General features: G+C 39.8%; 1 protein-coding gene across 1 annotated transcript in view; it reads right to left on the bottom strand.

Annotated features, from left to right (window-relative positions):
• LGR4 (leucine-rich repeat containing G protein-coupled receptor 4) overlaps positions 1 to 20736 on the bottom strand; it is a 148909-nt gene that overhangs the window by 36545 nt on the left and 91628 nt on the right. Inside the window, exons 3-4 of the mRNA XM_006864849.1 lie at positions 8222 to 8293; positions 3844 to 3915 (exon numbers count right to left, since the gene is read on the bottom strand). Of these exons, the coding sequence (XP_006864911.1) occupies positions 3844 to 3915; positions 8222 to 8293 (144 nt within the window). The remainder of the gene's footprint in view (positions 1 to 3843; positions 3916 to 8221; positions 8294 to 20736) is intronic.

The following is a 20736-nucleotide window of genomic DNA, read 5'->3' on the forward strand; positions in this document are numbered from 1 at the left end:
GGCTACAGTGATCAAAACAACTTGGTACTGGTACAATGAAAGATACATTGATCAAGGTAACAGAATCGAGAATCCAGAAATTAACCCATCCACACACAGTCAACTGATTTTTGACAAAACATATTGCAAGGGGAGGAGACAGTCTCTTTAATAGATGGTGGTGGCAGAACTGGAAAACGGTATGCAAAGGATTGAAACAAGACCTTTACCTCACATCTTATACATAAACCAACACAGCATGGATTAAAGACCTAAATGTGAATCCCAGAGTTATAAAGGCCATCAATGAAAAAATAGGGACAAATGTGAGGGTTCTAATACAGGGCACACAGACTGCCAAACATTTTTTGAAACTTATACAAACAAAAGTAGACAAAATAGATGATTGGGACACACTAAAAATTAAAAACTTATGTGCATCAAAAGACTTCACCAAAAGAGTAAAAAACTTACCCACAGACTGGGAAAAAATAATTTGCAACAACACATCAGACAAGGGACTGATTTCTAAAATATATAGAAAACTATAACACCTCTACAAGAAAAAGACAAATAACACAATTAAAAAATAGGCACAGGACATGAACAGATACTTCATCAAGAGGAGATTTGGGCAGCCAACAAACATTTAAAGAAATGTTCATGATCACTAGCCATTAGAGAGATGCAAATCAAAACAATAATGAAATATCATCTCACACCAGCAATAATAGTAAAGATCAAAAAAGTATAGGACAATTAACGCTGGCGAGGATGTGGAGAGACTGGGACCCTCCTGCATTGTTGGTGGGAATGCAAAATGGTCCAACCATTCTGAAAAGCAATATGGTACTTCCTCAGAAGGCTGGAAATAGAAATACCTTATGATCCAGCAATTTCTCTAATTGGTATTTATCCACAAGAAATATAAGTCAACACGAGTAGATACATGCACAACAATTTCATAGCAGCACTATTTACAAATAGCAAAAAGATATGTAATGGGCATATTACTTAGGAGACAGCCTAAGTACTCATCAATGGAAGAATGGATAAACAAACTGTGGTACAATGGAATATTATGCTACCTTGAAAAATAACAAGGAAGCTGCAAGTCACCACTATCATGGATGAACCTTGAGTACATTATGCTGAGTGAAATTAGTCACAAAAGGAGAAACACTGCATAGGACCACTATTGTAAAAGATTTAAGAAAAAGTACCCATACTAAAGGGGGAAAAAAAATTATTTGCAAGTTACTGGGGTGTCTGGAGTGGGGTGAGGAGAGGGAGGGGAAGGTGGAGCACAGGGTAAGGAATAGACAAAGGATAGTTTGGGTGTGTGGGGGGGTAATACACAAGAAGGGTGAGGGGAATGGAAGAACAAGGCAGATGGGATAACAGTTAGGCAGGTTTGCATGGGCTAAGTGGGACAGAGGTAAATAATGATGTATGCATAACCTTGGAACAACAGGGCTCTGGGATACAGGGACTGAGGCATGGTTGGAATGGGTAAAAGAGGGGAAAAAATGTTAAGATGTTTGGGTGTCTTTTGAATCTTGATTTGTGGCACTGTGGGTTAATGCGCCAGACTGCAAAGCCATTTGAACTGCTATGTCAGTGGTTCAAGCTCACCAGCTGCTTCTAGGAAACCCTATACAGGGTCGCTATGGGTCAGAATCTACTCGCCAGCATTTAACAACAACTATTGTAAAATAGACACTTGAGTGGGAAAGAGTAATAGTCAGAAAATCACCATAGAAAGTCTGCAAGTCCATCTTCAAGCTATAACTGATTGGAAAACCTAAAATGGGGCTAGAACCTGCCCACGGAAGGAGGCTTCCTGTGGAGCCTTTGCATTGCATAAGACCATAGGTGGAATCCTGATCCCCATCCAGAATCTTCTGAGGTGGGAAATTTCCACTTGAAAGGACAAGCAGACCAGCCTGGAGCAACTAGAACAGAAGATACTTCTTGAAAGAAAGGCCAGCGGGAAAAATCAAAAACAGTAATGGCAGTCTGATTGACGGCTATAAGAACAAGCAAGCTGTTCGCCCGGGAGCCCTCAAGGCAAGTGGTCAGGTCTTCTCAGGGCAAACCCCCTTCCAAGACTAAGACTCAAGGGGAATACATGAACAGGCATGTGGTCTAGCTGGTGACCACAGTGGTCACCAATAAGGGGAAGAGGGGGAAAAACATCAATGAAGTTATGAGCTAAGTCCGACCATATTCAATAGACTCCTGTTAACCCGAGTTGAGACCTGGTTGGCCAGCAGTATGGCAAGACCTTGGGAGTCCTGGGCAGTCCTGGGCCCAGAGACAGGGATCATGGCCACAGAAGACTAAAGTGGAGAGTGAAGCGACCAGCTGATATGAAGTGAGGTAAGATGCATAAGAACAACCATACTTGGCAGGCAGTACCCACTTGAATTGGCTTCAGTGGCTGGATGATTAGAACTCAACTAGAAAAATAAAGAGGGAAAAAAAAAAAGACTAATCTGCTACAATTTGATGAACTTGACCTATACTTATGGATGTAGTAGCTTAAAAGAGGGAACAAATTTTTATAGCAAGGATCATTCCCACCCCCCTCGGTACACAGGGTTGACAGGGATGGGCAACTTAAGACAGTGGCTACCCAAAATGGGGGGGTGGGGGGGTGGGCCTACAAAGGCAAGAAGTGACAGGCTCAGAAACTTTCAAGAGGGAGCCTAGTTCCAGAGGGTGCGGTGTGAAGGTAGAATCTCCACTGAGTGGTTTCCAACCTTTCTAGACAGGGCTGATTAAAGGAGATGGGGATAAGACTCCTGTAGTTCAGTAGTGAATAATTGCTATCAGGACTGACTATGATTGTTGTAAATGTAAAGGTAGACGTTTTATAACAAAAGCAGAGGAGTGGTTGATTTTGCAGTTCAGGAGAGGAGGTCCTTGGAATCATCCAGGGAGAAGAGCGGAGTGTAGGACCCGATCCAGAGAAGCAGTGACGCCAGCAATGGAGGCAGAGACTATGACGTGGAGAGATGGAGCAGCGGGGGGCCTTTGGACTCAGGGAGGGAGAGGGTCTATGTGCTGATGGCCAGGGGGCAGGTTTGTGGGGTGCAACCTTTGTTTGGTTGATGATGCATGGAGGGGATTGTAATCATTGCAATAAAATGAAATACGATAGGATGAATGTAAAGTTAATGTTCTCCCATGTAAACTATCACTTAATTCACAATAAAAACTTTAAAAAAAGAAAGAAAATGTGAAACAGAACTCTCACTCATGGCCTAATTTTCAGCCAAGCAGCAGATAGGTATATAGGGGAGACAAGAAGCAGCAGGTAGGTATATAAGGGAGACAAGAACAATAGTAAGGTATGATCACAAACCAGTAGTTAATTGTTCCAGATCAAAAGGGCAACATTTACTTGTGGACAAAGTTCAGAAGTTATGGCAAGGAAGGTGGACTGGATATAGGAGCCACAGGGAGGAACTGCTGTTGTTTCACTGAGAGGATTGCACTCATTGAGATGAAACAAAGTCTATAATTTATCGAATGTAAAACTGATGACCTTGTCTATAAACTAACACTCAGTTCACAAAAAGTTAAAAAGAAAAAAATTGATCTTTTAATTCCATTTATCCATGAACTTTCTGAAGACCCTTCATACACATATCCAATTCATAGTGATATTGTATAGGATTCCCAAGGAGTGACTAGTGGGTTTGAACCACCAACCTTGTGGTTATCCTACAGCACTACATCAGGACTCCATACATATACCAAAATGTATCAAATTTACACTTTCAATATGGAGTTTATTTTATGCCAATTAGACCTAAAAAGGACAACAAAACTATAAAAACCCCAAAAGATACTTACAAAGACTGCAAAGCACTCAGTCCCCGGATGGCTTCACTGGGCACTGTTTTCAACTGATTGTTTTGGAGGGTTCTGGAAGTAAATTTTTGGTTAGTAAATGAGCAGTAATTACCCATTTGTTAAAAAAAAAAAAAAAAAATTAGTATCATATCTTTAAATGCCATTTGTTTCAAAATACAAAAACTTTCAGTAGTCAAAAAGGCTGTGGGAGAAGGTAAAATGTACACAAGGAAACTGCAAAAACGTAAGAAGTGTTTGTTATAAAGGCAGAAATGAAACCTAGGGAATTGTACCAAGCCATCTCCTAACGTGGCTAATCCACATTCCCAATGGTGGTTTAGAGTCATAGTGACTCCATGTAGAATAAAATGAAACCCTGCCCGATACTGACTCGTCTTCACAATCATTGCTATATGTGAGTCCATGTGTAAATCCATCTTCTTGATGGTCTTCCTCTTTTTCACTGGCCCTCTACTTTACCAAGCATGATGCCCTTCACCAGGGACTGGCCTCTCCTGATAAAATATCCAAAGTACATGAAACAAAACCTTAACCTCCTCGCTTCTAAAGGAGAATTCTGTCTGTACTCCTTTCAAAACAGAAATGCTCACTTTTCTGGCTGTATACCCCAATATTCTTTGCCAACACCGTAATTTGAAGACATCCATTTATCTTTGATTTTCCTTATTCACTGACCAGCTTTCACAAGCACGTGACATGACTTATACAATGGATTTAGTCAGGTGCATCTTATTCCTCAAAGTGACATCTTTGCTTAATGCACTATGTCATGTGATTGACTGCTACTTCCATGGGCATTTATTATGGATATAAGAAAAATATAATCATTGACAACTTCAATAGTTTCTGCATTTATCATGATGTTGCTTATTGGTCCTTTTGTGAGGATTTTGTTTTCTTTACGTTAAGGATGAATTTTTCAAACTTCATCATTTTAGTGTTCCAAGACATCTTCATCATTTTAGTGTTCCAAGACATCTTCATCTTCAGTAAGCACGGTTGTGTCATCTGCATAGCCACAGGTTGTTTTTAATGAGCCTTCCTCCAATCCTGATGCTGCACTCTTCTGCATGTAGTCCAGTTACTTGGATTAATTACATATGTTGAAAAAGAGGGTTAAGTAAAAAAGCATTACTACATATTCATAGAAACCTTCATTAAATGAAAACATCAAAATGGGAAGCTACTGTTTCTTGATTTCATCTAGGTCTATATACCTTTGAAGGCACTGTTCAATTTCTTTCCTGAATAAATCTGCACTCTTTGATTTACAACTCATCAAAACAATAGTTTTGGCATCCTCGATGGACTCCAATCTTGTTCATTTTCAATGTTCTGTGACTTAAGGCAACAAAAAGAATTCTGAAGGCATAAGATCAAGGCTGTTGGGTGGATGGTACAGTTTCCCAATAAAATACTCATAGAACAGCCCTTGCTACCCTCAAAGAATGAACAAGTACTTTGTCTTGATGGGGGAGGGGGGAATTGCTTGGTGCAACTTTCTTGGCGTTTTTCCCATCAATGAAGCTTTCGATTTTCTTAAAACTTTATCACGATAAACTCCCATGATTATCCTGAGTCCTTCAGGAAAAAATCTATTAAGATTATTCACATGGAGTACTAAAAAAAGAGTTGCCATAATCTCAGCGGATATTTCTGACGAATTTTACTGACCCAAAGGATTCCCTCAAAAAGCCACTGTTTTGATTAGCTCATACCTCTCTGGCTTGGAATGGCATATCCAACATTTGACTCCTTATTATTCATTGCATAAAATCATCTTCATTAACTTTGATCTAGCTTAAAAGACTTTAGTTTTAAAATTGCTCTTTGAGGTAGCTTTATGGCAAGGTTTGGGCACCCATTGAGCCAAAAAGCTTGCTGAGGCCAAGATGTTTGTTTAAAATGGAAAATGCCGAATCACGTGAGATTGCAACTTTAGTAGCTACAACATCAACAGTAATTCTATAGTCTTCTTCTACCAGCTTCTGGACTTCTGTCACAATTTCTTCATTCATTTAGGTTGATCATCTTTCCTCTCTTGGTTCATCTTTGAGGTCTTCCTGGCCGTCTTTAAAACGCTTCATCCATCTAAAAACTGTTGTTTTATGTGGGGCAGCATTCCCATAAACTTGTTGCAAAGCTTCAATGATTTGGGAGAATGTGCAGTTGGAGTTATTAATTGGTTATTAGTCCTGATCTCAAAATTGTTTTCTTCCCATGGCACAAAAAGTACCTTAAACACACACACACACACACACACACACACACACAACCCAACTAAGACAAGTGTATTATTGAGAGAACTTATCTGAAGCCATCCGCTGACCTCATATATATGTTTAAATACATTTTATGTGTGATAAATTTATGCGCACATGAATTGGAACTGTAGTAGCAATACTTTTGGACTGACTCTTGTAGAATCTTGACGCAAAACCTTTCCTGATTTTAAACAACCCAATATCCCCTTGTTGTGTTTGAACAACTGCCTCTTGGTCTATGTACAATTTCCATATGAGTACAAAAGTTAAGTTAAGTTGTTAAGTGCCATCGAGTCGGTTCCGACCCATAGTGACCCTGTACAGGGTTTCCGAGGGTGTAAATCCTTACGGGAGTAGAAAGCCTCATCTTTCTCCCGCGGAGCGGCTGGTAGTTTCGAACCGCTGACCTTAAGGTTCGCAGCCCGATTCGTAACCACTACGCTACCAGAGCTCTGGCATTTCCATTGTTCACACTGTTAGCCATAATCTGTTATGATCCACACAGCTGAATCCCTTTGCATAGTCAATAAAACTCAGGCAAATATCTTTCTGGTTTTCTCTTTCAGCCAAGATTCACCAGGCACCAGCAACGAGATCCTATGTTCCATGTCCTCTTCTGAATCTGGTTGGAATTTCGGGCAGTTCCCTGTTGATATACTGCTATACCCAATTTTGAATAGTCTTGAGCAAAATTTTACTTGCATATGATATTGATATTTTTTGAGACAATTTCTGTCTTTCGTGAATTATCTTTCTTTGGAATGACCCAAGTATATATGTCTTCCAGTTGGCTGGCAGGTAGCTGTCTTCCAAATTAATGTTAACTGGGAGGTATAACAAGTTAATTGGGAGATAAAATAAAAATCCATTGGAATCCCAAATGCCTTTTCAAATTAAATGAAACACAGTCCAGAAACAAAGACAAGAGAAAAGTCAATTTACTATTCCTCAGTGCATCTGGGGTCAGTCAGGACATAACTAGGGCTTTAATCATCAAGCAGAGCCCGAAGAGCAGTCCTACAAAGAAGTTCTTGTCATTTCTGTCTCATGTCGTTACTGTTGTTATTGTTAGGTGCCATCGAGTCAATACCGACTCATAGAGACCTTATGCACAGCAGAATGAAACACTGCCTGATCCTAGGCACATAAATAAAATCACCACTTCATGACTGTTTTAACATGAACTATTAAAATCATAGACTGGCCCACCTAGCTCCCTGAACCAGAGGGGTATATTGACTTGCTGAAGTTCACCCGCTAGGTAAGACTGGCAGCCAGTGCACCTTTGCCCAACCCACCAGCCTCCGAGCTCCTGACCACACTCAAGAATTATTCCTGATCCCTCACAGGTTATATAAATCCTAGGTACCTCAATCTCCTGTGTTCATGCTAAAATTATTTAATATTTAGAGCCCCTGTAAGTATTTTTACCTTTACAGTCAGTTAATTCAAAATTCTTATAGCTATATAGGAAATTTGGGTATAGAGCTATGGGACAAGCACTGGAGAGCTAACTGCAAGGCTGCTCCTTGGAAACCCTATACAGGGTTGTTATGAGTCAAAACTAACTCGATGGCACTTAGCAACAACAATAGCTATGTGAGCACCAAACCTACTGCCATTGAGCTGACTTCAACCCACAGTGACCCTATGGGACAGATTAGAACTGCTCCTTAGGGTTTCTGGGTATGAGTCTCATCTTTCTCCCGAGGAGCAACTGGTGAGTTTGAATTGCCAACCTTGAGGCTACTAGCCCAACCCTCATCTACTATGCCACGAGGGATTCTTAAACCCTTCCAGTTAAACTTAAATATAGTTTTGATTTAATGCATTAGATGTACAAAAAGCCGTAACTTTCAACTATGCACTGGTGGTCAGAATGCCTGTTATTTAGGGTTTTAAACTTTTGTTATCTAGACACAAGGTTGCAGAAATCAACCTCTGCCCTCCCACACTACCCACCCATTGGCCACTCCCTTAAATCTTTTAATCCTGAACTAAAAGAAACAGTGCTTAACCTAGCTCCAGGCATGTTGACTATGCAGAAAGAAAATACACAGCCAACTGTGAAACTCTAAAATTGCATTACTTACAGAACTTTGAGTTCTTTCAACCCAGACAAGGCTTTGGGGTGGATAAAAGAAAGGTCGTTGCCAGCCAATCGTCTAGAAAACAAAGAAAGAAAGAAAAAAAAGCAGCAAGATTAAAAAAAATAGTAATTCAGACTCTCATTAATTCAGGATTCATAATAACCGAATCTGTGATTAAGGCGCAATGTGAAACATTTTTCAAGTCTATCTGACATTAAACATGTACTTTTATCTACACTAAAATAACCCCAAGATTTTTCCAAAGGATACATGACTCTAGATTTTTTTTTTTTTTTTTTTAAACTTCCAATACGAGCATTTAAAACAGGTACAATTTTTTATTTCTGCCGAGGTCAAACAGGACACACCACACATTAAACCAAATTAAGTTCGCTAGTCATAGTCACTCTCTCTCGACAGCTGGTGTGTTTTCTGTATGTGTTTCATAAACACAGAATACTGGTCAGCAGGCAGGAATATTTATTTATACAGATCCCAGAAAATCTGCGTATAAGAGAAGGACTGCTTTTAGGAGGCAGATATAGGGTGTTAGCTCTGCATACGCTGACAGCACCTTATTCCGTGCAAATGGGAGGCAAAAAAAAGTCATTTTAAGCATAACTTCTATAACACAATTACATATATATGTGGAGTCCTGGTATGGCGCTATAGGATAAGCACTGGACTGCTAACTGCAAAGTCGGTGGTTCAAACTTACCAGCCGCTCCTCAGAAGTCCTATAGAGGGTCTGGACTTATGAGGAGCAGCTGGTGGGTTTGAGTCACCGACCTTGCAGTTCAAGCGACCCTAGGATTGAGTGCTTATGCTACAGTATCACACCAGGATCCTCTCTATAAAAATGTCATATATATATATATATATACACACACACACACACACACACACACACACACACATATATATATATATATATATAATAAATGCTGTCCTACAGAAATTTTAAAGTGACAAATATTGTTAGGAATAAGGTTTTACAAACTGTTAATGAGCTCAGCTCACAGTTGCTAAACAAAAGGTTGGAGGTTCCAGGACACCCAGAAGTACCTTGAAAGAAAGACCTGATAATCTACTTCTAAAAAGTCAGTCACTGAAAACTGCAGAGCACAGTTCTAGTCTGACACGTGGGCTCACCCTGATTCCAAAATCACTCAACAGCAATATTTTTTTTTTTTTTTTAAGAAAAGAATTAAAAATTGGGAGTTATTTTTTTCAAGAAATCTGAGTGCAGCATTTCTTTTGAAATCCTGCTTATCCTCTCATTTTCCTGAGCACACAGTAAGGCAGAAGATTTGAACAGAGGGCATTAGGTAGAATGAAGAAGTAAGATAACGCACATGACAACTTATATAAACAAGTGAACTGAAGAAAAGTTGTCAAATACTAACTTTAAAATTATAACTCTCTGTGTCCCTAGGATTAAACACAGGACTCACCCATGTTCTTGGTCTGGCACTGAATTTACAAGCAGTTGGATCCTGTATCTAAGGATTAAAAACAAAACAAAAAAACTCTTTTCCCTAACTATCTTAGGCCTACATAGTTGTCAAGTCATATTATCCTTCTGTAAAAAATCTCTTTCTATCTCCTTCTTTTATTCCTCCGTCAACATCTTGGATCTCTGGTCTTCATTTATCAATTCACTTATTCATTTAGCATGAGAGTGCCCTCCCTGTGTGGTGCAAGCAGTTAACACGTACAGCTGTTAACCAAAAAATGAGAAGTTCAAGTTCACCAGAGGTACCTCCAAAGAAAGGTCTGCTAATCTGCTTCTGAAAAACAAGTCGTTGAAAACCCTGTGGAGCACGGTCTATTGTGACACGCATGGGGAGGCCATGAGTTGAAGGTGACTCAGCTGGCAGCTAGAAAAACCAAGTGCCAAGCACTGCACTAGATCTCCAGGCGCCTCGAACAGCACTCACACAACATCTTCGCATTTTCTTCCAATCGGTTCCACCTACATATTCTGACTTTAGGAACACAAAAAAATTTGAAGTCCTTCACATTTGAAAATATTTTCAGAGGCATTGCTTTCTCATGACATTTTGTCCCACTAAAAATGCAAATATTCCTGGGAAGGATTATACAGGATTCTTACCTAACAGTAACACAGAAATGTGAATGAATAGGATTTTTGTGTATGGGAGGTGTGTGTGTGAAGAAAGAGTGGGTTGGAGTGGAATAATAATCAAAGGTCACAGAAAAAAAAAGGGGGGATGAGGAGTTCATGGAATTATTTCCTCAATACTAAGGGTAACAACATTGGATTCCCAGGCACTACCACAACCTTAACTCAGGGTTTATTGCCCCTAAAATGAAACTCTCACTAAAAACTCTTCTTACCATGCACTGTTTCTGCCAAGGCAACTGAACTCTACAATGCATAGTTTCAAGGCTTCCCACAATCCAGTCTCGGTATCTCACTATACATAAAACAGGGATCCATGATGGTTGTATGGTGTCTTCAGTTTAAAACCTCTCTCCAAAGCAAATCCTCTTAATTCTAGACTACTCAGCTTTACCAGCACATCTTTTAAAGGCTTCACCTAGTAATCTCATTTTCACGCCTTAAAGATCCCACTGCCATGCTACTTCTCTTGGAAACTTCCATACTTATTAACATGCTCCATGTCTAAATTCTTGGAGCTCATAATTAAACTTGATTACAGGCTATCTTCTACTGGTTGTTTCTTACACATTAGTCTTATAGACCAAGTACAAATTCTTCCAAAAGCAGAGCACGAAGCTCACACTTTTGTTAGTTGCTGTCAAGTTGATTCCAACTCATAGCAAACCCTTATGTGTTACAGAGTAGAACTGTGCTCCATAGGGCTTTTAAGACTGTGACCTTTCAGAAGCAGATCACCAGGCCTCTCTTCCAAGGTGCCTCTGGACTGGTTTGAACTAGCAATCTTTCAGGTAGTTTTCAAGAACTTAATCTTTTACACCACCCATACACTTCTGTTGTTGTTAGGTATAGTCAAGTAGGTTCTGACTTGTAGTTAAATGCTATAGAGTCAGTTACGACTCAGTGATCCTATATTAGGTTCACTGGGGTGGCTGGTGGGTTTGAACCACTGACCCTGAGGTTAGCAGTCTAGGGCTTACTCAACATCACCACACCAGGACTTATAGTGGCCCATATATATGTGAGAAAGATGAGGCCTTCTGCTCTTGTAGATATTTATAGTCTTGGAAATAAATACAGGCTCGCTATGAGTTGGAACTGACTTGACGGGACACCACCACCATACACATACACAACACAACACAACACAACACAACAAACACTCCCTGGCCCTGAGCCAGCCTTACAATTTTTTACTATGTTTGAGCCCAGTGTTGCAGCCATGGTGTCACTCCACCTCTGTAAAGAGACTTCCTCTTCTCTAGGAACTGCTCCCTCCTGATAACATGTCCAAAGTACATGAGATGAAGTCTTGCCACTCTCAATTCTTCTTCAGTCTTCCTTACTTACTGTCCAACTTTCATATGCATATGAGAAACCTGAAAATACCACAGCTCCACTAGGCACAGCTTAGTCCTCAAAGGGACATCATTATCTTTTAATACTTTAAAACCTTTTGCAGCAGTTCTGCCTAATGCAATATGTCATTTGAGTTCTTTATTGCTGTTTCCATGGGCATTGATTGTGGATCCAAGGAAAACGAAATACTTCACAACTTCAGTCTCTTCTCCATTTAGCATGATATTGCAGCATCTTGGCTGAAGATTTCTGTTTTACTTATTTTGAGGTGTAGTCCATTCTGAATGCTGCCATCTTTTACCTTTATCAGTTAGTGCTTCAAGTCCTGTTCACTTTCAGCAAGCCAGGCTGTGTCATCTGCATATTGAAGGTTGTTAATGAGTCTTCCTTTAATCCTGATATCATATTCTTTACCATATACTCAAGCTTCTTACGTTATTGTTCAGTATACAGATTGACTAAGTACAGTGAAAGGATACAACCCCTGACACACATCTTTCCTGATTTTAAACCATGTGACATTCCCTTTTTCTGTTCAGCCTCTTGATCTAAGTGGTCTGGAATTCCTATTTTTGTAATCTTACCCATAATTTTTTATGATCCACACAGTCAAATACCTTTACATAGTTAATAAAACACAGGAAAATCTCTTTCTGGTGTCTCTTTCAGTCAAGATTCACCTGATATCAGCATGATATGCCTTATTCCAGGTGCTCTCCTGCATCAGGTTTGAATTTCTGGCAGTTCTGTCAGTATACGGCTGTAACTGGTTCTGAATGATCTTCAGCAAAATTGTGTTAGTGTGTGTTAATGAGTGTTGCTGTCAAGTGCTGACTCATAGTGACCTTGTACAAGGTGGTTTCCAAGGAGCAGCTGGTGAGTTTCAACTACTGACCTTGTGGTTCAAACCAACTGCGTGCGGTCCAGTGCCTTATTCCACAGTGCCACACCAGGACTGATAACTGTTTGACAGTTTCTGCATTCTGTTGAATTACCTCTCTTTAGAATTGGCACAAATATGGATCTCTTCCAGTCTACTGAACAGGTAGCAGTCTTCCAAATTTCCTGGCAAAGACAAATGAGCACTTCCAGCGTTGTATCTATTTAATGAAGCACCTCAATAGGTATTCCATCAATTCCTGGAGCCTTCCTTGTTTTTCGTTAATACCTTCAGTATTGTTGTTGTTTCTGTGGAGTCAGTTCCGACTCATCACGACCTTGTACAGGGTTTCAGTATAGCTTGAACTTATTTCTCCAGTACCATAGGTTCACATGATAATGCGATATACCTCCTAAAATGGTTTAACATCAGGACAAAATTTTTGGTACTGTGACTAGACCGTCTCTATCTTCTTTGGCTACTTCCTGCATCATTCAATATATTTGTCCATAGAATCCTTCAATATTGCAACCAAGGCTTCAATTTTTCTTTTCAATATTTTCAACTCAAGAAATGACAAGTATTTCTCAAGAACACTTATGTTACCATATATCAAAAAGACAAGTCCTCAGACAAAATAATACTTTCTCAGAATCTCCTTCAAAGTGCTCCCATTCCAATGTCAAAGTTTCCAACAGCCACTTTGAGCACCAGCTTAATGCATGTCCTTCCAAGGGGATTTCTATACAACAAGCTCACTCAATTAGATAACACGCTTAGGCTTTTTATACTTAAAAATTATCAAAATTTAAAAGCAACTAATAAACTAACAAAAAAAAAAAAAAAAAAATCAGCTGGTAACGTCCACAGCCTTACACAATGCCACGAATTTAAAAGTCCACATTTAAAAATTTAAAATTATACTATAAAGGCCTGAAAAGAATTCTAGCCGTCTTTTCCCCATGGTCTCATCATAGTTGTATGACTGTGAATTTGTTCCAATTGTTAAAAAGAGTACACACACAACACACACACAAACAGAAACACAATAAACTGACCGTGGAGACTGATAGGAGATTCAAATTCTTTTCTCTTTAATATTAGTTTTTAATGTTCCTCTATCTACAGGCTTTCCTTAGCCAGTTATACTAAGGCCTATGGGGAAAAAAGGTGGGGGGGGGGCATTTTGTTAAGTAACAGAGGAAGTGGTAAAATACAGAATCTTTACTGTCAACAGATTACGGTGTTTAACCACATCAGTCAAAATATTTGCTTCCTTTCCCCAATTTTCTGTTCCTTTATAAACCAGGAGTAAACTAAAGTAATCTAGCTTCAAAAAGCATCGTCTCTTTCCCCACTACTTATCATAAATATAAACGATAAAATGAAGTACTCTGCATGCAGCTAACCCTGAAACAAGCCAACTATCTGGAAAAATAAACACTACTAGTATGTGGTGGGTGGTGATAATGCTGAGCAAAAGGGCATACTACTTTGATTACTTTGTTTCGTAGGGTAAACATATCATGTGGAACCTTAAGGAATGCATCTACCTACATTTACCACCCTGCTGTGTTAATGAATAATAAACATAGCAGCTGGGTAAGGAACTGTTGAGCTGCAGCAATTGCACCCTCCAGAATCGCTTCACATTTTGCTTGTCTTATGAGTATTTCTTGTAGAAGACCCTGGAGATGCTTTGTATTCAAGAGCTGAGATTCAGTAAAAAGCACAGGGACTAAGTATCAGGGTTAGGGACAAAGTCCGAAAAGCTTTGGGGGAAAGAAGCCCTACTATGTAATGAGTGTAGTAGTTGCGAGCACTGTGTGATAAACATTCTTCATCTCAACCACGTCATCACAATAGCCCGGAGAGGGTTCCTGGCCTCAGTCACACTGCTGCTTAGAAGCCAACATTCCATCTCTGGCCTGGCTGGCTCCAATACCCTTCACAGTGGTGTTTCTGGTGTGTCACTGCAGTGACAGAAAGCTCTTTTCAAGCTGGAGCAGAGTGGACTTGGTCAACTTAATAGCCTTGAGGAAGTGTATCTACAACTTTCATTTAGCATTTAAGAACCAATGATCACAGTCCATGGCGTTAGGATTTCTGAACTACGGTTAAAAAGAAATACCCAACAGACCAAGAGTGCCTACCCAAAAATGTCTAGCGGGTAGGCAGGGAGGACAGAATCTCTGCTAGGACATGCCGTAAGTTCACTGGGACTGTACTTAGGAATGTGTGTGTGTTTTAAGCAATTCTCAAGGAAAAAGAGGTGGTTGATTCTAAGACAGAAGTTGTCACCGTCTATGAGCAAAGACCAACTACTTCTCATTCTATGTTTGCTTTTGTACTTTTTTGCTATCTATAGTCAACAATTTTTTTTAGCTTCTTGATTCATGAAATCTGATGGCTGGCTCCAAAAAAACCTTCTTAATTTGTTAAATGTTGATACTTATAATTTTTTCTTTTGCCCTGTGAAAGATATAACATATTGCCATCAAGTTGGTTCTGACTCACAATGACCTGTATAGGGTTTTCAAGGAGCAGCTAGTGGGTTTGAACCACCAATTTTTCGACTAGCAGTCCAGTGCTTATCCTAGAGCACCACACCAGTAGTATACATGTGGAGTCCTAGTGTGGTGCTGTAGGATCAACAGTGGACCCCAAGAGCAGTCACCATCTCCTCCTCGGAAAACCTATTCAGGGTCACTATGAATCGGAACCAACTCAATGGCATTTAACAACAACAACAACACACACACAGATATATATCTATATTTTGTTTTTGTTACATGCCTTCAAGTTGGTTCCAACTCATAGTGACATGATAGGGTTTCCAAGGAGTGGCTAGTGAATTTGAACCAACAACCTTGTAGTCCAGTGCATTATGCTGTAGCACCATTCCATCTAGCTATATCATATATATATATGTATATTCATTCTATCCTATAGCTATGAAGCCCTAAAGAAAATAAAACAAAAAATCATTAAGGTAAAAAATGATACCATTTTCTGATTTGCTAACAGCAGCCCCAAGCCTCACTTCTTGCCCCTCTGCATCCTCTATGTTCTCCATCCCCCAATACCACAAATGAAGATTTCAATTTATTAATTCTTCCTGATATCACCTGAGTTTAAGCACATATTTTTTTCTCTCAAACCATTGGCAAGAACTTCCACAAGACCGCTGCCTCAAACCATTTAATTACAACACTGTTAACTAAATCTTAAAAAGCACAACACTAAGCATTTTTCCAAAGTTTCTCTTTCTTCCCTGTTGAATTAGCCAGACCTTTGATCAAAGCCACTAAGTAGAGCCCTATCTCCCTTCCCCCTTACCATACCACCTAGAGTTCCCTGTATCCTACATCTCAGTATTGTTATTACACCCAAACACTCCCCCTTGACTCTGCTCATGCCACTCCTTTGCCTGAAATATTCCTACTCATCTCTGCCAATGGAAACCTTATTCACCACCACTAAACAAGTGTGATAGTATAATACTACCACTAATAGGAAAACCAAAAGATATTACTTTCCTTTGATTCAGATACCTTAGAGAAAACTCTCTTACTGAGCACATCTTATTTTGCTTCCAGTTACTATGTATTTGCCTCATCTCTCTCAACTACATTATATGAGGGAACTTCAGAAAGTTTGTGGCAAAATTCCATTCAAGTTTTTGAAGTCTCTTGTTTATCTTTATGGGCAGGCTGGGGGGCAGGGGGCAGTGAGTGGTGACTCAGTGACAGAATTCTCACCTCCTCTACAGGACTTCTGGAATCCTGGTGTAGCACTGTGGGTTAATATGCCAGACTGTAAAGTCATTTGAACTGCAAGGTCGGTGGTTCAAGCTCACCACCTGCTCCTTGGAAATCCTATACAGGATCGCTATGTGTCGGAATCGACTTGATGACACTTAACAACAACATATAGGACTTCTGGTGTGGCACTGTGGCTCAGCACTGGACTGCGAACCACAAGGTCTTCAGTTCAAACTCACCAGCTGCTCCTTTGAAACCCAATCCAGGGTTGCTATGAGTCAGAACCAACTGAAAGGCGCTTAACATCAACAACAATGCAGGAGAGCAGGTTTGATTCCCAGTAAGTGTACCTCATGAGCAGTTACCAGTCACTACTCATCAATGGAGGCTGATGGATTGCTATGATGCTGAAGAGCTCGGACAACAGCCTGGTAGTCTAGTTTTAAAAATCAGCCAATGAACACTATGAGTCACAGTGGTCCATGCACAACCAATCACGGAGATAGTGCAGGAACTGGGCAGTGTTTCATTCAACCAATCATGGAGATGATGCAGGAACTCATTCTTCTATGCATAGGGTCACTGTTAGTTGGGGGACGACTCCATGGCAGCTAACAACACCAACATGGTCAGGATCTAGGTCATATTTATCTTGTATTCCCTGCCTTGCATGGGAATTTGCCTGCAGCAGATGCTTGGTATTTGCTGTAACACCACAACTAAGCCCTGATACAAGACTGGAATCAAAAGAGCTATCTGACTTAAAGAAAATGAAAGTTTACTGATTACCTTCACTTTTATGTATGTTTTCTCATTTCTCTTCACCCATCCCATCCCCCTGAACTCTCCTGAGCAGGAAAGAATTACTTGGCTAGATTTTAAAAGTCTGAAGAGACTTCAAAATGTTGATTAAAAAATTCCATTATTGTTAAATTCCAGTTTCCCGAACTCTTTCTGAAGCCCTCTCTTACCAAGTGCAAGGTGCCCTGATAGTATAGCGGATTACAAGATGGGCTGCTAACTGCACGATCTATAGTCTGAATTTCCCAGCTACTCCATGGGAGAAAGATTTACAGCCTCACAAACCCTATCAGAGTTGCTATGAATCGGACCCAATTCGATGGCACACCACCACCACATCAAGAGCTCTGACAATAGTTTTCTTTCTCCATATATTGCGGGAGTATAATTTCACATGGAAGTGGATGTGAGAATGATCTCAACACACTCTGTATTGTACACAATACCCAGAATTAAAACAAGTGTAGCAGGACTTCACAAACGGACACAGCTTACCGCAAAGCAACTCCTCTTTATTCTGCTTGTGCAATTGTCCCAGGAGCAAAGAGAGCAAAGACAGAGAGGAAAGCGATAGAGAAAGGGCAGAGAAGACGGAAACAGCAAACCATTAGACTTCCGCTCTGGATTTGGAAGCCTTCCAAGAATCAGGATACAAGTGGTTCAGAGCATAATACCTTCGTGAATCTGTTTTGTGTGCATTTATTACTCACAAGGACTTTGTGTTCATTTTAGGGGGTTCCTTCCACGGTTACGCTTTTGTGAGGATATAGTTTATAACTATATCCTCTACTCATTATGCTAGATAACTTTCTTCAGCCCTCCCAAAAAGGAGACAGCAGAAACAGGACTGGTTAAGAAACACAGGATACTGGTCAACAGTGCATATAAATGAATAGGTCACAGGTCAGGAGATAATCTAGGCCAGAGGGTTCATACCTTCAAAACATGCATTGAACTAGGCAGGGATTTTTATCACTTTTGCAACTTAAAAGAGATGAGAGGCATGTATGAAAATAGAAAATAAATGGATTAGTGCCATTAGTTCCCCATGAGAAATGACTGGATTAAGTTCCTTTTGTCCTATTAAGAGCCCTGGCAAAATATTGCTTAAAGTGCTTGGCTGTGAAAGGAAAGGTAAGGGGATGGGACCCACCAACCACACCATGTGAGAAACAAGTGGCCATCTGCTTCTGTAATGATTTACAGCCTTGGATACCATATGGGGCAGTTCCACTCTGTCCTATGGGGCCACCATGAGTTGGACTCTACTAGATGGCCTATTACAGCAATTTCACCACAGTCATTTGGCTGGAATTCTAGCTAAGAATTAGCAGGATAAGGATTACAATATTACATTGACTAGACTAGACATATGTACCAAGCTGGGGGAGGGGGTTTAGTATTTAGTAGCATGTAGCAGCTGTTGTGAGGAGATGTGGGTGGCGCTCACAGACAGAGGCAAGAGCAACTGCAGAAAGACCAGAAGCATATTTTGCAGACAAACAATAGAGACCTTCCCCAATGGCAATTTCTCTGTCACTTTCAGGAGAAGTTGGGAATAGTTGGCTACAAGGCCACACAGAGCCAGACTGGAGCCATCAAGCCTCCCATCCACTCATATGCCTACCTGCATTTTGCAAAGATGATTAGCAGACAGTTAGGCTTTGGGCTACTATCTAGTCCTACTGAAAAGGACTTTGGACCCACCCCTTCCGATCTCCATTTATCTACGCCTCGGCAACATCTCCTCTCCCTCCTTATCTCTTTCTACACCTACTTTCCCCCCTCCAGAAGCCAACACAGATTATACACAGACTTGACCAGGATGCTACTCCTGCTCTATCATTCAATTCCCTAAGTGGACGAATCTGCACAGTGTCAGGCTATAGCATGTGAAATCCAACAGTAACAAGCACAGGCCCTTGACACTGCCTACTGAGAAGGCAGTGAACTAGGGAAACACAGCCACCGAAAAACTATGAGCTGAAGATGGATGCCATTCTCATCTCTCATTAAACATAATGTGAAATCAACCAGATCCAAAATTTTGGCAACTATTTTAAAATGAAGAAGAAAAAATCCTATTAAAAACATAATTTTAAGTCCTTTGTTGTTGTTGTTGTTAAGTGGTCCTGACTCACAACAACCTTGTATAAGGTTCCCAAGGAGCATCTGGTGTGTCTGAACTGCCGACCTTAAGTCCTTAATTATATAATTATTTAGAGAAGATCCTACTATGTGATCCTGGTGTGCTGTAATCTTGGCAAAGGTAGTCAACAAGGAGTCAAAAAGGAGAGCTACTAACTAAACAGCATACTTCCTAAGTTCCCTTGGGCATTCTTTCTACCAGAGTTAAATCTTATTCAATACAGGATGCCAGAGTCCCAAGTCAATTAACAATGTCTTACCCATTTCTTTACCAATGCATGTAAAACTTCTGCATTATCACACAACTTTTTCACATATGTAAAATTTCAATATGCTCTGAGAATATGCATTTTTGTTGTCAAGTGCCAAGGAATGACTCCGACTCACAGCTACCCTGATAGAGGGATTCCGAGAAACAGCTGGTGAGCTTGAACCACCAACTTGGTGGTTCAAACCAACGTTTCGGTCCAGTGCTTATACTGACTGCAATGTCTCCAGGAATCCAATGAACTAAGAGCCCTTATTACAGAAATTTCAAAGGCCTTCTTAAAAAAAGGATTCTATTCAGTATAATGTAAAAGAAATTAAGCCAAGAAGTAAAGGAATAATGCTTAACAACAACAACAAAATGTGTCCCAGATAAAAGTGGGTGTCTTTTACCAAATATTAGAGTTTTTTCAATTCAAAGAAATTTACATTTCACCTGTACCAAACTGGCCTTTTTTGTCTTTCCACTTTCTCTTATAATAATCTGCAGCAAACATCATTTTATAGGTAAATCAATAAAAACTCTGGCAATGGTTACACTTCCTGAGCAAAGTTATGCTGACAACCTAGTCATTTATCCTCTGGCAATAAACACATGTAACATCCACCCATGTGAGAAAATAATATGTTACAGCTTTTAAAAAATTTATAACTAACGTCAACCAACAAATATTTATTGAGCTACTACTGGCCAAGAACCATAGGTATGACTAAGTACTGAGTATTTCCAGGACATTTCTCATTTCGTTTCTTTTAAATAAGGGTAATTCATTACATACAAAATGTCAATGAAATTTCATTTTATTAAAGCTGATAAGGCTTCTTACATCAGTAAACTCAGAAATGGAAACACATTTTGTCTTAACCCCTCCCTTAGTTCAAAAATGTAGTTACTGTCATCAAAAGTCATAAAGAGAAAATTGTGGTAATAGCCCTACTCTTAGAAAAAAAGCCAGTGGAGATGACTAGACAAGTACACACTGACACACCTAGAGTAAAATGTAACAATGTGTGCAATTCAGTGATAAGCAGTGAGGAACACAGTGCAAGAAAGGGTTCAGAAAAGTAAGTCTACAGAAGATTTTTAAAAATGTTTTATTGTGAATTATATGATAGTTTACATGGGAGAACTTTAGTTTTACATTCATTCCAT

This window comes from Chrysochloris asiatica, unplaced genomic scaffold (genome assembly GCF_000296735.1).
Source record: "Chrysochloris asiatica unplaced genomic scaffold, ChrAsi1.0 scaffold00072, whole genome shotgun sequence".
Lineage (NCBI taxonomy): Eukaryota > Metazoa > Chordata > Mammalia > Afrosoricida > Chrysochloridae > Chrysochloris > Chrysochloris asiatica.